The sequence below is a fragment of the Parus major genome, chromosome Z (assembly GCF_001522545.3).
Source record: "Parus major isolate Abel chromosome Z, Parus_major1.1, whole genome shotgun sequence".
In the NCBI taxonomy this organism is placed as follows: domain Eukaryota; kingdom Metazoa; phylum Chordata; class Aves; order Passeriformes; family Paridae; genus Parus; species Parus major.
Genome location: NC_031799.1, coordinates 37,878,838 through 37,893,843, shown reverse-complemented (window position 1 = coordinate 37,893,843; position 15,006 = coordinate 37,878,838). Strand labels below are relative to the sequence as shown.

At 39.6% G+C, this 15,006-nt stretch overlaps 1 protein-coding gene across 2 annotated transcripts in view; it reads left to right on the top strand.

Annotated features, from left to right (window-relative positions):
- Positions 1-15,006, top strand: part of PTCH1 (patched 1) — a 67,308-nt gene that overhangs the window by 43,243 nt on the left and 9,059 nt on the right. For both annotated transcript variants that reach the window (XR_004500486.1, XM_015615025.3), the window contains 6 exons: positions 392-701; positions 5,884-6,026; positions 7,992-8,175; positions 9,709-9,989; positions 11,526-11,663; positions 13,001-13,143. Coding sequence is in view for 1 of the 2 variants with exons in the window: in XM_015615025.3 (XP_015470511.1) it covers positions 392-701; positions 5,884-6,026; positions 7,992-8,175; positions 9,709-9,989; positions 11,526-11,663; positions 13,001-13,143 (1,199 nt within the window). In the remaining variant the exon portion in view is untranslated. The remainder of the gene's footprint in view (positions 1-391; positions 702-5,883; positions 6,027-7,991; positions 8,176-9,708; positions 9,990-11,525; positions 11,664-13,000; positions 13,144-15,006) is intronic.

Sequence of the window (15,006 nt, the reverse complement as noted above, 5' to 3'; positions counted from 1 at the left end):
TGTTGTGAAACAACAGTTTTTAATAATTTTATAGCTGATTTCTTATTTTAAAAGCTTTATCTTGCAAGTGCTGTAGAGGCATACTTCAAATATATGTTACAAATGAGGGTTCTGGTGACTTTCAGTAATGTAAGCTTGTGAACATTGAATTTAAAGTTGCTTTTAAACTTTACTACAATATAAACTTCTCATCTATGATGCAGAGCCCCTTCAAGGAAGAACAAATTACCTTAGTCTTGTAGTATGTAATGCAGGAAAAAAACCCCAGAAAAATAAAAGCTCAAAAGTTCTAATGGATGTTAATTTTGAGTTTGGCTTTGTAGTATGATATTATGAATTGTTAGCTCCTTCAGAAACCTAAAACCAAGCACAATTTTGTTTTCTGTTGCAGATTGTGGTTATTTTTCTTTTTTTGGGTTTACTTGGGCTCAGCCTTTATGGAACTACCCGGGTGAGAGATGGACTAGATCTCACAGACATTGTACCACGGGAGACACGGGAATATGACTTTATTGCTGCACAGTTCAAGTACTTTTCATTCTACAACATGTACATTGTGACACAGAAAGCAGACTATCCAAATGTCCAGCACTTACTTTATGAACTTCACAGAAGTTTCAGCAACGTGGCGTATGTCTTGTTGGAAGAGGATAGGCAGCTCCCCAAAATGTGGTTGCACTACTTTCGAGACTGGCTGCAAGGTAAGAGAGCATTACAGAAATTTTTCTTAGTTTGTCAGAAGGAACAATTGTTCACAGTGGTATTGCTGCCTTCTTCAAATACTGTCACACAGTTAAAGGCTCTGAGCAGTAGGGAGAATGCCTGGGTGCTGCGTTGAACCCATGTGTGGACTCACTATTTGTCACTTAAATTCTTTGTGTTTAAGTTTACTCCCCAGTAAGACAGTTTCAAAGAGTGTTTCCAGAGCAGTAAATGAAAAATCCCTGTCTCATGATGTATTGTGACACAGACTTTCAGTTCTTGAGTGATCTTGTTGGCTTCAACTAGGACTGCTGGCATGAAGAAAATTCAGTGTGGCTTATGTGTTTTATTGGGTTAGGAACTTACCGCGTGGTCTAGGTTTCCAATCAAATACACTCAGCCTTTCTCAGGTGCTGTTTTTTGTGCTCTGAAGTGAACAGGATGGGGAAATACAAGAGAAGGCATAGCCTTTCAGGTACTATGATGATAATGATGTTGAAACCAAGTAATTGAAGATGTTGAAGATACCATAATAGCGCATGTTGAGACAAATAACTGTTTTGTATTTAAAATAAGGAGTTCTGTTATATCTTAGCAAATTTAACAGCAAACGTACCCTGCCCAGGATTATTTTGGTTCTACCTATGTCTTTCTACTGGGAGAATTTCTAGGAAGCTCTTGCCAAAAAAAAATAAAAATAAAATTGTGCTGACCTGGTGAGACTGTAAATTTTAAACTTAATTGTGTACAGATGACTGCTGAAGCCACTAATTCGTAGAGAACATATAGGAAACTGTCAGTATCTGATGTATTTTATTCATTCTGAAAATATGTTGAAAAATATTAGGAAAGCAGATGCATGTAAGTGACAAATCTACACAAAATGGGGTTTCCCATGTGTTTAATGCATTGCTAAATAATGCAAACCAGTATTTCATTTATTAGCTTTGGGAGGTTTTAATGGTTTTTAAGTACATTGGATCCATTCATTGCAGTCTACTTACTGGAAGCTTTATTTAAAATATTTTGCTCACATAAGCATATTGAGCTGTAAGGAAGGCATTACTGGCAGGAAGAAAATTCAGCATAGCTTAGATGTTTGCTGGGTTGGAACCTTACTATGCTTGCTGGAATTCTAAGCAATCATCCTTCTAACATGCTTTTCTAAATTCTCTTAAACCTCTTCTGTTTACTTTGTTTCTTTTGTGGTTTTTTTTTTGCTGCTGTTCCAAAACAGTAGGAAAAAATGTATCTGGTGTCCCCCCTTCCACTTTCTCCCCCTCCCCTGTGAGGGAGATGGAAATCTGAGATTGTGTTCAGGAAGCTTTATTAGTGTTCAACCTCAGCGCAGTCTGCCAACGATAGAGTCAGGAGGAGGTGCCCTTGGATCTGCTCCCTTGCAGGCTGCTCCAAGCGAAATGCTGGAGGCTAGCCCACTCGGTGTTACTCCCAGGAGTACTCCCATTCCAGTGCCCCTCTACCAGGCACACCCTATACTTCCCCATCCCTCTTTCACTTTGGGTGCCTCCCTGTCCTCTTTGCAACCCTTTGTGTCCTTCTTGTGCTAAGAACTGTTTGTGTGGCCAAGGGCCTGCATGTCCCGTCCTGCTGTATGTCCATGCTCATGTGTGTTCTTTACAGACACGCTTTTCTCATAGGGGTTGTTCCTACCCTGTACTTAGTTACTGCACACAGTTACTTTTCCCCTCCACTCCACATTAGCCAGCCTATCCTTATTTGTCCTCTGCTTTTCTTCCACTAGAGGAGCTGTGTGTATTCCTGGTACCTGGGGTATACCACCAGGCTGTGTGGAGCTAAAATATTATAGCAGAATGGTCAGGGAAGCTTTAGGAAGCATTAGTGACTTACTGTGGTCCATGTGACTTGCCAGCCCTGTGACAGGCTATTGATTGTCCTTTTGATCACACTCAGTTTTAGAATTAATCATTATGATTATTAATTAGCATTTAGGTCTGTATCCTTACCTCTCCTCACCACCTTTTCTGAGAGGGTTTTAATACCTTAAAACCCTGCTGCTTTGTAAAGTTGCAGGGCTCTCTTCACAGAGTGTGATACTGCATTCACAGGCCTGCAAAGGAGGATATTGAGATGTATCAATAAAAAGATGTTGTTTTCAAGTGGTACAGGGCACTGATGTTACTAGACTTCAGTAGAAAAAGCTGCCATGCATGTCATAGTTGGGGAAATATCTAAAGGTCCAGACTAACAGGCAGAGTAACACCTAATTGTTACCAGCTATGGCTGGTGCCAAAGGAGTCAAGGGAAGGGAAGATGAAGATAGAATTTATGAACAAGGTACAGGTTTAGGCTGGATCCTCTGTGAGGTGGAGAAGTTCTACTGGCATGGTTTTAAATGCTGGAAGGACTGGTAATCAAAACAGGAACAGCTTTGACCTGCATGGCTAATTCCTGCCAGCTTGACTGTGAATTCAGTGCCAGAGGTTAATGGCTCAAGATGGCCTTCTGACACACGCACACATTTGTCCAGCAGAATGAAGGATGCAACAACATGTCAACAAAACCATTTTTTACCAAGGAGGCATCTTTGGTTTAGCTGTACATTCTTCCTCATTAATTGCATTGGATAGTACCTTCTGCCTCATGCACTTCTCTTTTCAGAGATCCCTTGTATTTGCTTCCTAGAATTGTTTATATTACCATATTTTCTGTTACTGAAAATGCAACAGAAGAAAAGGTAACACTAATCATTCATTTAAGCTGTAAATGTTAATAAAGTTTTTGTTAGTAACCAAATGTAAATGAGGTAGCTTGGATTCCCTGATGACTTCTAATCAGGCTTGTTTTTGCAAAGGGAAATCTTATCTGGTGTTTCACAGTGGCAGCTGCTCACATGAGTCAGTAGGAATTCCTTCCTCACCCCCACTCCTGCATAATTTGTGATGTTGTCACTTTTTTCTGAAACACTAAGCAAAAGTGACTGCTGATGTGAAAAAATCCAGTATATAAAGTTTTTAAAATTCTCTTAATTTCTATAACTTTCCTGCAGAAAGATGTCATCTTTCTGCCCAGAAGCATATAATTAATCCCATTTGAATAAATTAAATGTATTTTAAAATAATTGTTATGAACATATTTGCTTTGAAAGCAGCAAAATCTACTACAAATTTTAAAGTGTAATGGCAAGTTTTACTTATTCAAAGTTTTAAATTCTTCAGAAATTAAGCACAACTGCCAGTGTTTTTTTAATATTCTTTCTGTAGACTTTCAGTTTCAGCAAGGTGAGCAATGAAATGACCCAAAACAGTGTTTAAGCTGGCTGAAGAATAAAGCTATAAAAGGGAGCAGGATTTGAAGGATGACCAAGCTTGTAAGAACAGGGGAGCAGAGGGAGATGTAAGAGAGCTGAGTTTTCACCCACTCTGGTGACGTTTCAAAGTACATGCCCTTTTTTGCAACCTCAAACTTAATGTAACGTCACATGCCAATGGATTTATTTGTTATTGTGTCTGTGGAGCCCCCTGGCAGGGGTGGGATGTTGATGTGAAAGCTCTGCCCTGACGTGCTGTCTATCATAGCAGCTTGTGTGCCCTTCCTGCATAAGGGAGACACTTTTACTGGAAGTAACCCTGTTCTTAGGTCGTCTCCTTCTTTTCCATGTGCTTTTTTGATAGCATCCTCTTAACTTTCCAAGGTCATTGTTTCTTGTCACTGATATGATAGCCCAAATACTCTCACCTGGCCACTTTGTGAAAAACTGACGTAGAGCTGGACTTAGCACAGAAGGGATGGATTGGTACTTTTGCATACCCTAACCAATGTTTCCCTTCTCTGTGGTGCCAGCAAACAGTGCTTTCTTCAAAGGGAAGCTCAAAGTCCTTTGATGATGTCAGAAAACCTGATGGCAAATTGTCCTCCTCCTGGATCAGTGCTAGAGGACTGCATGCAGAGATCTGGCAGGCTTCTTTCATCATTTGGTTCTCAGCCTGTTGGCTTCACATGATTTGACCTGGTTTAGTGAGACAGCATGGGAGGCAGTTTTCTAAGGAAGAGAGGATGAGTTTGTCAATGGGAATGGGTACTCTGTCCTGGAGGCGCTGTCAGCTGGGTGCATTTTCTCTTCCAGTGCTCTTATCTCAGTACAGCTGTAGCTAACCTATCCAGTCTGCAGTGATGGTTTTCATTATGGCTCCTCAGCCCAGCTGTGAGGTGGGTCGACGATTTCCTCCACCACCACTCCCCCGGCCTTTTTCTTCCCTTCCCTGGACATGCGGTTTGTCATCTGCTTGCACAGAGCCTCCTTGTATGGGGCTGTGGCTTCCTGTACTAAATCTGATCCAAATTTCTGCTGTGAGGTATTCCCTCCCCCTTGAAGGGTGGCAAGGAGGAACATAACAGTTGAGAGTGAATAGGTGTTGGCTGTGATCTTTACATGTGCTGGCAGCAGATCCCATGACTTGTATTAGCTGCACAAGTTGAACAGATGGAACAAATTGACAAAATCGTGTTCACTCACGCTGTGCTTGAGGAGCAGTTGAGTTGCTGTTTGAAGTTGAAAGTTTGAATGTGTTTTTCTCCCCCCTCGTAGTGGAATTTCTGGTTATGGTGTAGAAGCTATTGCCCCAGTGCTCTGCAGTAGCCCAAAACGGTAATGAGAGCGGTGTGTGTCCTCCTCTGTGGCTCAGCCAGGGTTTTGGTGAGGCAGAGGCGAGTAAGGAGAATGTTTCCTTTCTAGGTAACAGACATATGCCTCCTCTGGTTGTAAGGTGGTGAAGCAGGATGAGGGCTGAGCTCAGCCCTTTTCTGTTCTAGACAAGATTAACTCTTTCCCATACACTTCTCCAAGGGGAGTGCTTGAAGAAGATCTTCAATTTCCCTTGAGGTGAAGCCATTTATGCCAGTGCATCTGCAGCTTGCCAGCTCAGCTTTGCTTGTCTGCATAACTCAGGGACCTCTGGGGCTTCTCCCTTGCATTTTCTTGCTTCCCCTGCCTTTCTTTGGGCAAAATACTGGACATGCAACTAATACTTCCCACACATTGACAGTGTGGAGCCTTAAATGTAGGAGGTACCAGGTTGATAATTTACATCCTGATTCAGCTATGAAAAAGCGTCATTATTCTTTCTCCTTCTGAAATTTGTTTATAAGAGTGATTATTCACCTGCTTGTTCTGTCTTTCCCTTGCCTCTCTTAATTCCTCAGGACTTCAGGATGCGTTTGACAGTGACTGGGAAACTGGGAAGATCACTTACAACAACTATAAAAATGGTTCTGACGATGCTGTTTTGGCTTACAAACTCTTGGTACAAACAGGCAACCATGCAAAGCCCATTGACATCAGCCAGGTAGTGTATCAGAGTCCACGCTACACAACAGTACACAAGTCATCAGGAGTGGGGGGAAGTGCAAAGTCTACAAAGGTTGTAGTATCTTTTTTCCAGCTCAAGGAGCTGAATATCTGAATTATGCCTTTCTTGTCTGGCCTTGCTGACTTTGCTGAAGCCACTCCTCAGATTCAGTGTGGCCTATGTTGCAAAGTGTTCAAATCAACATGGAAGATGATAGTCCTTGTCTGTTACTGGGTGATGTGCATTTTGTGCTCCCTTGCCAGACGTGCTCAGTTTCCATGGAAATTGTTGTGGAAAATACTTCTCTGCATCCACAGGTGTATGGAGTTCAGTCCTATGCCAGACATTTGCAATTATTTGGTTTGTTCCTACTGATTTGTGCACTGTAGAACATTTTAAAAAATATGTTGATGAATTATAGAGGAAGGAGACTGAAATGATTACATGCAGTATCATATTCTTGTACCACCATCGCTAAATACATCTAAACTGTGGTAGAACTACAAATGGCAGTTGTTAGAGCTGACTAAATAAAATATGCCTGAGGTTACCACAGCATATGACTGCATTTACTGTAGCCATTTGTAAGTGGAAATACATTAGGAATGACTCCTTACACTAAAATTAGTTTTCAAATGTTGAAGAAGAAAATTCTTCAACAACATACCTTCTCCTCTCTGAGAGTCATCATCAACTTGCTGTGCTTTCAGGCAGAAAAATAGTGTTTTTAATGAGCTTCTTGGCAGTTCTGCTTATTGTCTTTCTTTTTTTCTTCCTGGCATTAAAGGTGACAGATTTACAGAGTACATTGTTCAAAGTTACTGTAGTGTGTGAAACACACTGCTGTATAGCAACATGCAACATGCTGTCAGGTCTGAATGAAGCTTCAGCAATGAATTAGGCAAAGAAAGGGAGTTGAAGAGAAAACCTTCAGTGAGATTTTGTTTAGCAGAGTGTACCAGGTACGCTGTGGAACAAATGCAATTGGACTGCAGCTGCTGATATAATTTCCTGTGCCTGGGAGGGAGAAAAGTGTGGTGCACCCACAGGGGCTGAGCACTGTACTGTGCAGTTCCAGAGACAGCTTGAAGACATACAGTTGTTGCATATCCTGTGGACTAATTGAATCCAGATTCTTGGAATCCAATTTTTTTTTCTTTTTTCTTTTTTTTTTTTTTTTTTTAAACTGCTGTCACTGTTGTTTTTCATTTCATTAAAAAGACCTGGAACTGGAGCTGAGCCAGAATTTTAAATAAACAAAACAAAAAGCCCCAGTAATACTTTCCACCCATGGAGTCCTCTGTCAGAGCTCTAGCTGTGCAGGTTTTGGCTAACAGAACCCTGGAAGTATACCACTGCTGTTTACCCCATGGATGCATTTGCCCACTGTGACCCAAATAACACAGGGCAGTCGTCTGCTTTTTTGATGCTGGGCATTTTCTGAATACATAGGTCATAGGAAGCAAGTGTTAGCAAAATTTATACAGATGTTGTTTTATTTTTATAGCTCTCCTCCATTTACTGGGTGGCATTTCCTTCAGTGTTAACAACAGAGGTTAACTGCACACAGACATGTGTAGGGACTCTTGCCAGGTTTTCTTTCCATGTCTTTAAATATGTTTCTCCAGCTTGGTTGTTTTTCATTCTTGGCTGCAGTCTTCCAGAATTTGGATTTAATTGGTTCAGTGTATTCTGGAACCATCTGTTGATTTAGTGGTTATTGTAAATATTATATGAGTACTAACTTATAAATAACCACTGTCACTGCAGTTTCTTAGATTTTGCTTTTGTTGTCAGACAGTAGTTTACTGATCAGTCCCTTCAAGTGAAGATTCATGTTCTATTGCTTTTACCCTCTTATATGTGTGTTGCATCTCTAGGCCATTTGTTGAAAGCATTATGGCAAGAGCCCTGAAATCAAAACTTATTCTGAAAGGCTTCTAATTTTTTTCCATTTTGCAGTTGACTAAACAGCGTCTGGTGGATGCAGATGGAATCATTAACCCAAATGCTTTCTACATCTACCTGACAGCCTGGGTTAGCAACGACCCTGTGGCCTATGCTGCCTCACAAGCCAACATCCGCCCGCACCGCCCGGAGTGGGTCCACGACAAAGCAGACTACATGCCAGAAACGCGGCTGAGGAGTAAGTATAGCATTTCATCTTGGTGTCCTACAGTTTACATGAGTGCCCCCGCTTCTTCCTTCAAGCACCAGTTACCCCAGTAACCCCCGATGCTGCATGGGGCTCAGAAGCAGGAGAATACATTACGTTATGCTGTAGTCATAGGAGATCCAAGCACTGCCACAACTGTGACACCATTACAGGGTTTTATTGTGTTGAATAATGAGTTATAGAACAGTTTAAAGCTCTAAAAATTTATAGTAAGCATTGCTTTTTAAAGTGTTACCTGGTAGTTCTGTCTTGTGAGAAACCTGGACATTTCGTGAAATTTCTGCCTAAATTATTCTGAAATTTCATTACTGGAATTCTCTCATGGTTGTTCTCAATTCTTAATACCTATGAAAATTTTACCAAGGCAACCCATACACTAAGCTTCTGCACTCATATGGTACAAGAGCTAGAGGGGCTAGAGGAGAAGTCCCACTTCATACCATTGACTCTTTTCCTGGCACCAGTACCAGCTGGCTTTGCTTCAGCTTTCAATTCATTGGGAGGACTGCTAGTTGGACACCAGTAGGGAAGGGGAAAGGGCATATAGGGGACAACTGGTGCGCTTGGAAATGTGGTTGGATAACCATTCTACAGTGTATCCAAACCCTAGAGCTTTGTGGCAGTCAGCCAATTTTTGTCTTAATGAAAACTTATAGCTGAGATTATAATAGGGCAAATCATGTTAAGCTAGTCAACTGAATGAAGCTGCAGGGTTTGGAACACACAATGGCAGTGACCAAAAGCCTGTTGTAGAAGCCTTTTCTTGTCATAGAGTAGACCTTGCATTACACTCAAAAATAAGAATGGAGAGTGTTGGTTTGTCAAATCATTAAAGGATAAAAAAATATTTCCTCAGTAAGCCATTACCTTTTATATTATGTCTTTTTTTTCCCCTCCACTAATTTCCATCAGAATGTGGAATTCTGCATCTGAATTTCCAAATATTTGATGGAAATCTTAAAAAAAAACAAACAACCTGCTCAAGCCTAGTTTTCCTCTAGTTTTGTGTCAATGGATTTCAATTAATCTCAGGGAAATTACCCTTGATTTTGGAGAAACTGCATAAAAGAGGAGCATTTGGATAAAGTTTTTTAATTATGTGGTTGTCTACTCTAACGTTGCAGTTACAGATAACTGCATCAGTTTTTTTACCAGATATTCAGTAAAAAGCACTGTAACACTGATTAGGATTCAATACATGGATTAAAGATTATAGTTAAATTAACTGTTGGGGAACTTGGTGTAGGCTGTGTTCATCCATTACACTACGTGTTAAAACAGAGTAATCTCATTGTACTGTATCCAGTTTCTATTTATTGGAGAGTTTTAAAACTATAATTCATTCCAAACAAGTAAAATTTAAATTCACCACCTTTTATGCAATTTTCTATAAAGAATAAAATAAAAAAAAGAATAAAAAGAATAAAATGTTTTGGTAACCCTGGTCTCTTTATAACATCTTCTTCCCAAAAGCGCGTTTTAACACTGCTATCATTTTCCTAGTTCCAGCAGCCGAGCCCATAGAATATGCTCAGTTTCCTTTCTACCTCAATGGATTGCGTGAAACTTCTGACTTTGTGGAGGCTATTGAGAAAGTGAGAGCTATCTGTAATAACTACACCAGCCTGGGGATCTCCAGCTACCCAAATGGTTACCCATTTCTGTTCTGGGAGCAGTACATTGGACTTCGTCACTGGCTCCTCTTATCCATTAGCGTGGTTTTAGCTTGCACGTTTCTGGTGTGTGCCCTCTTCCTCCTAAACCCCTGGACAGCTGGGATCATTGTAAGTTTATTATAAGGGTCTTTGTTGAAGTCAAATTCCTTTCAGCATAGCTCTTGCTGTAGTCGGGAAGGTTTTGTTTATGTCTGGGCCTGTGGTGGAGTATGTATATTGCATCATTCATTATATATTTATTCAACTTGAGTGGGTAGGGTTCATGCTGAAGGTACAAACCTTAATAACCTTAATCTTCTGGCCACCTTTTTTGCAGGTTTAAAGGTTTCTTAGAAAGGTACATAAACTTTTACCCTTGCTCAAATGCACACTAATGTAAGAAATGAAGATGCAGAGGAAAATTAAGAGCTTTATTAAAACAAGTTCTAATTCTCAATTCCCTCTCTTCTTTTGTCACACGTAGTTATTTTTCGAGGCAGTTGCTTATGACTAGCTTGTCTAAATTTTCCCAGTCATTTCTGAATGCAATGTTTCTGGAAAAAACTGAAATGCTTATGGTGTATAGTATGCGCTGTGGAAAGCCTGTAACTGAGCTATCGAGGAGAAAGACCATAAAATTGTAAACTGCAGAGAACACTCCTCCATACTTTCTGCAAGGCACCATAAGCCTCTCAGTAAACATTCAAGTTAAATTGAATGAATGATGTTCCTATGTTTAAATTCCATAAACTATAGTATGGTTTATAAAGCGCCAGAAGTAGAAAAGCATAAAACAGTTACTAGTTTTTGTAATGTACATTTATATGACAGGTATGTTAAAAGGTAAATGTTTAGTCTAGAATATTTTTCATAGCACCTTATCAAGAGATTTATGTTATTATGCTTGATTCATTAGCTTATAAAATCATTTATTGTAGTGCATACTTTTTTTCCTTTGGAAAAGGTGTTTATTTTCAGAGTCCACCATTGCTTTTATAAGCGTGTCTATTTTTTTTTTCCTACTTGGCTTTAGCTGCTTTCAAAGTTGATTCTCCAGATTTCTTCCCTCCCTTTTCCTCAGTTTGTTTTTTTTTTTTTCTTTGCAAGGTAGATGAAAGAAAAATAAAAGCTTCCTCTTCTATTTAACTGTTCACTTTGTCCATGTCAATCCCCCCAAATACCTTAAAAGCTCAGAGTCCCTCTGTAACCTGAGGCTCATCAGCTGATTATGGCATTTAGTTCCTTCTGTGCTTTAGACATCCTCATTTATATTTGCAGTTCTGCAAAAGAGAGATCAAATACAGGTAGTTGAAAGATACTTTTTCTGGAAGGATTGTCTGAAAGATGGGTGAAAAAGAAAAATGTACCTGTTGGGAGTATCCATGATGAGGAGGAACAAATGGTTTTTCAGCTCGCTGGTGGATTGTAACCAATACGAAGCTGGTGCTTCATGTGTTAACTGGTTCTTAGAGTGTAATTTAGACTGGCTATTCAGCATTCACTGCCATTGAGAAAAATGAAACAAGTAAAAGCAGCTTGTCTTTGGGAATGTAGGATGGCTTTGAGGAATGTAGTATTCCTATGGTAACCATGTTATTTTGAAATGTCTTTCTCCTCATTGTCTGGAGTATAAGAAGATGCTAATAGATGTTTGAAATCATCTAGGTGGTGGTGCTGGCTCTGATGACTGTGGAGCTGTTTGGCATGATGGGTCTGATTGGAATAAAGCTGAGTGCAGTGCCTGTGGTTATCCTGATTGCTTCTGTTGGCATTGGTGTGGAATTCACTGTTCACGTTGCTTTGGTATGTAAAATCATGAAACGTTTTAAAAACATTTTTAAATAAAATGGTGGCAATGTTTAGATTATAAATCCTTACAGTTTCTTGTCGGTAACATGATTCTCATGGTCACATGAAGGAAAATGGTCACAGTTTTGTACACCTTTCTGTTTGTTTCAATGGAATAGGGTTGGTCTTGATGAGGTAGTTCTTAGCTATTGAATCAGTCTCCGAGGAGACAAGAGAGGATCCATTAGTTGTGATACCCGTTTGTCTCATTGATGCAATTATACAGAGAAAAACAGAGATCTTAAATCACCTTGCTTCAGTCCAGACTCTCATAATCCTTGTCTGTTGCATCAGTGTTACACAGCTTTTTGTTGCCTCTTGCATGTAGATTCACTATCTTGCAAAAGAGAATTCTTCAGAGGAGTTTTTCAAAATCAGATATTGTGTCATTTGGTATTTCTGGACTTCTCGAATGTGAACATGTTTGAATTAGTGTTCCATTTGTAAAATCTGCACCACCTTTTCAGAAGCCATTGGCTAATAATACTGGGCACAAACATGCCGTCTGTAGGAAAATATTTTATCTAGTAGTTCAGATGATGTATAGAGTTAAGGCACATAAAGTCACCCTAAATGAAAAGCATACATTGAGACAAGCATTTGGATCCCTCAAGTGATGTCATCTTTTTTCCACTGCTGCTACAGATAGACTTTTGGAGGTAAATGAGTTTGCTAAGACTTGGAATAGTTTGGGAAGTGTTAGAAACTAATAGTGTAGAAGAGGCGTGATAAAGCTTATTCCTAAGGAGTTGTAGGAATGAAGGCAGTTCACTAGTGATATTGTTGCTCGGGCACTACCATGTTCAGCACTATTCCCAGGATAATTTTTTATGTATAGAACTGCTACCTTTGAAATACTAAAAGTTTCAAAAACTCTCGAGTTAAATTAAGTCTAAAAAAAGTCATGGAAGCCACTACCCACAAGAATGAGATGCATACCTCTGCAATTTTCACACCTGAAGTGCTTTTTTCACCATGACATCAATTCTTTTCAGGTGGAAATAGGCAAATCCAGAGACAAAAGGCTACTGTTGCAAGTAGGCATTGCTTCCAGAATTACTATGGTCTGACTCTGTCATCAGTGCTTACTCTGGTTGTGTGACTTCAGCAGCTGCTATGTAGTATAACTGCAGGATCAGGTCTTCTTTTCAAGGGTTAGCCAGCCACAAAGATAACTTTGATAAACTGTAGTTTGGAGTAATTAACTGATGGAAAACTGTGTACGCTAGGAGAGAGGCTGTTTGGAAGGTTGTATACATCTGCCTAAGGAAATGGATTTTTTTGTTTTACAGGCGTTTTTAACTGCCATAGGAGACAGGAACCATAGGGCTGTGCTTGCATTGGAACACATGTTTGCACCAGTGCTGGATGGGGCCGTGTCCACTCTGCTTGGGGTGTTAATGCTTGCAGGATCAGAGTTTGATTTTATTGTCAGGTAAAGCATTTTTGTGTTTTGACTTTCTTTCAAAAATAAAAATAAGTGTGCTTTTAATTTTTATTCACTTGAGTTGATCTGTCATTTTATTACTCTGCATGGTGTGTCGAGTATGCTTATGTCATGGTCCTGCTTTCCCTCTGTTTTATTAACTCCTTGTTACTTGCTAGACATGGTAGTGTTTCCATTGCTGACATTAAAATCTGTTCCAGGAAAATCTGACACTTAGCATGAAGGAACACAAAAATGTCGCTCTTTAGAAAGTTTGCTAGTGCTGGGTTTGAATTAGTTCAAAGCATCTCATATGTCCAGTATTAGCTGCATCTGACCTTTAGCCCTGAGGTCCTCCAGACTTCTTGTAATGCACAAGAATTTGTATGCAAAGGACACGTGAACCTACAAACATTCAGCTGTGCTGCAAGTGACTCTCTCAGGGCCTTCCCCTTTTATCCTTATGTGGGTTTTACATAATGAGGAAAAGGGGTGGGGGGGGAGAGAGCCCTGTTTGGGAGCTAGGGAACCATAAATATGAACACAGAACTTCATACTAAAATTTTGTACAGCAAAGCCTAAAGACCCTTCTGTTTAGAACTACAAGCAGGCTGTTTCTTGTGAATATAATTAAGAATGTGAGTTCATCAAGTATAGAGGAAAGCAAGTCTTTTCTTGAGGGGAATTTGAGAAGTGCAATGAAACAGATCCTCTTCTATTCCAAACAACCTGGGGAGCTCTGCAAAATGGCTAATCTTAGAAGTAACGCAGGCTCTTTGTGGTAAACTACAGCGCACACACACAAATAATCCAAGCCCTAAAATGGAGCTGAGGTAGAAGTGGGCCAAATAAAAATGCTCTGGAAGATAGCTTAACTACTTAGGTAGACATAAGCTGGATAGATGACTAGACTTAACTGACATCCATTTGACAACAAGAGCAACAAAATGTCAGGGGCAGGAACTGAGAGAATGACTGCTAAATCTCATCAGGCTTTCTGTTTATGTATGGAAGATATTTGAAGAAAGCAGGCAGTTTGCAGTTAGATCTCATGAAACCTGCATTAAGATTGTTACTATACAAGTACTCCAGGTCCTGAAATAGAATTTTTTTCTCCACCAAATTACTATTTTTTACTTTATTGTATTGGTATTGAAGAAATAGAATTATTCTTTTAGGACCTGGTTTTCTAAGGGTTGCAACATTTTGACATGCGGATTATGTATGATCGATACATACTGATAGATTTAGCCTAAATTTTCAGGGGTACATTTTTGGTGTGCTGCTTTCCTACTTAACAGATGAGATTTTGGCACACATTTTTGTGTCATAGCAAATGGAAGATTGTAGCAGCCCTTCACACCAAATTTGGATTGGATGTGCTCTCAGTTTATAAAATGAGCCTTTCAACTTTTCAACTTATGTTATTTTACTTCTTTAGGCCATCAGTTTCTGATTTTATAGCACAATCTCACTTCAGTTTGCTGTGTTTAAAAAATACAATAAAATAAACTATGGGGAGCCTGAGCATTGTTAGAGTGGGCGAAGAAGTTCCTAAACTTCCGGAAAGCGAGAGATTAGTCCCGCAATGTGGAAGATTAAGTAAATTAACAGACACTGTATACACCAACTGGTCAAAGCTATAATCCTCCTGTTTATTCTAACGTTAGATGGATGAGATGCAAATGTTTTTAATGCCTGTTGTTGATCTGTGTCCCAGTTTAAAGTTCTGATGGTTTATGTTAGTAGAGTAGATTGGCTTGCTATTTTTGTTAATGCAGATCAGAAATTCCCAAATGTTTACAATAGCAGGATATTTATAGTTTTACAGGAGTCTGATATATTTGATCAGATATGGAAACAGGGAGGCAG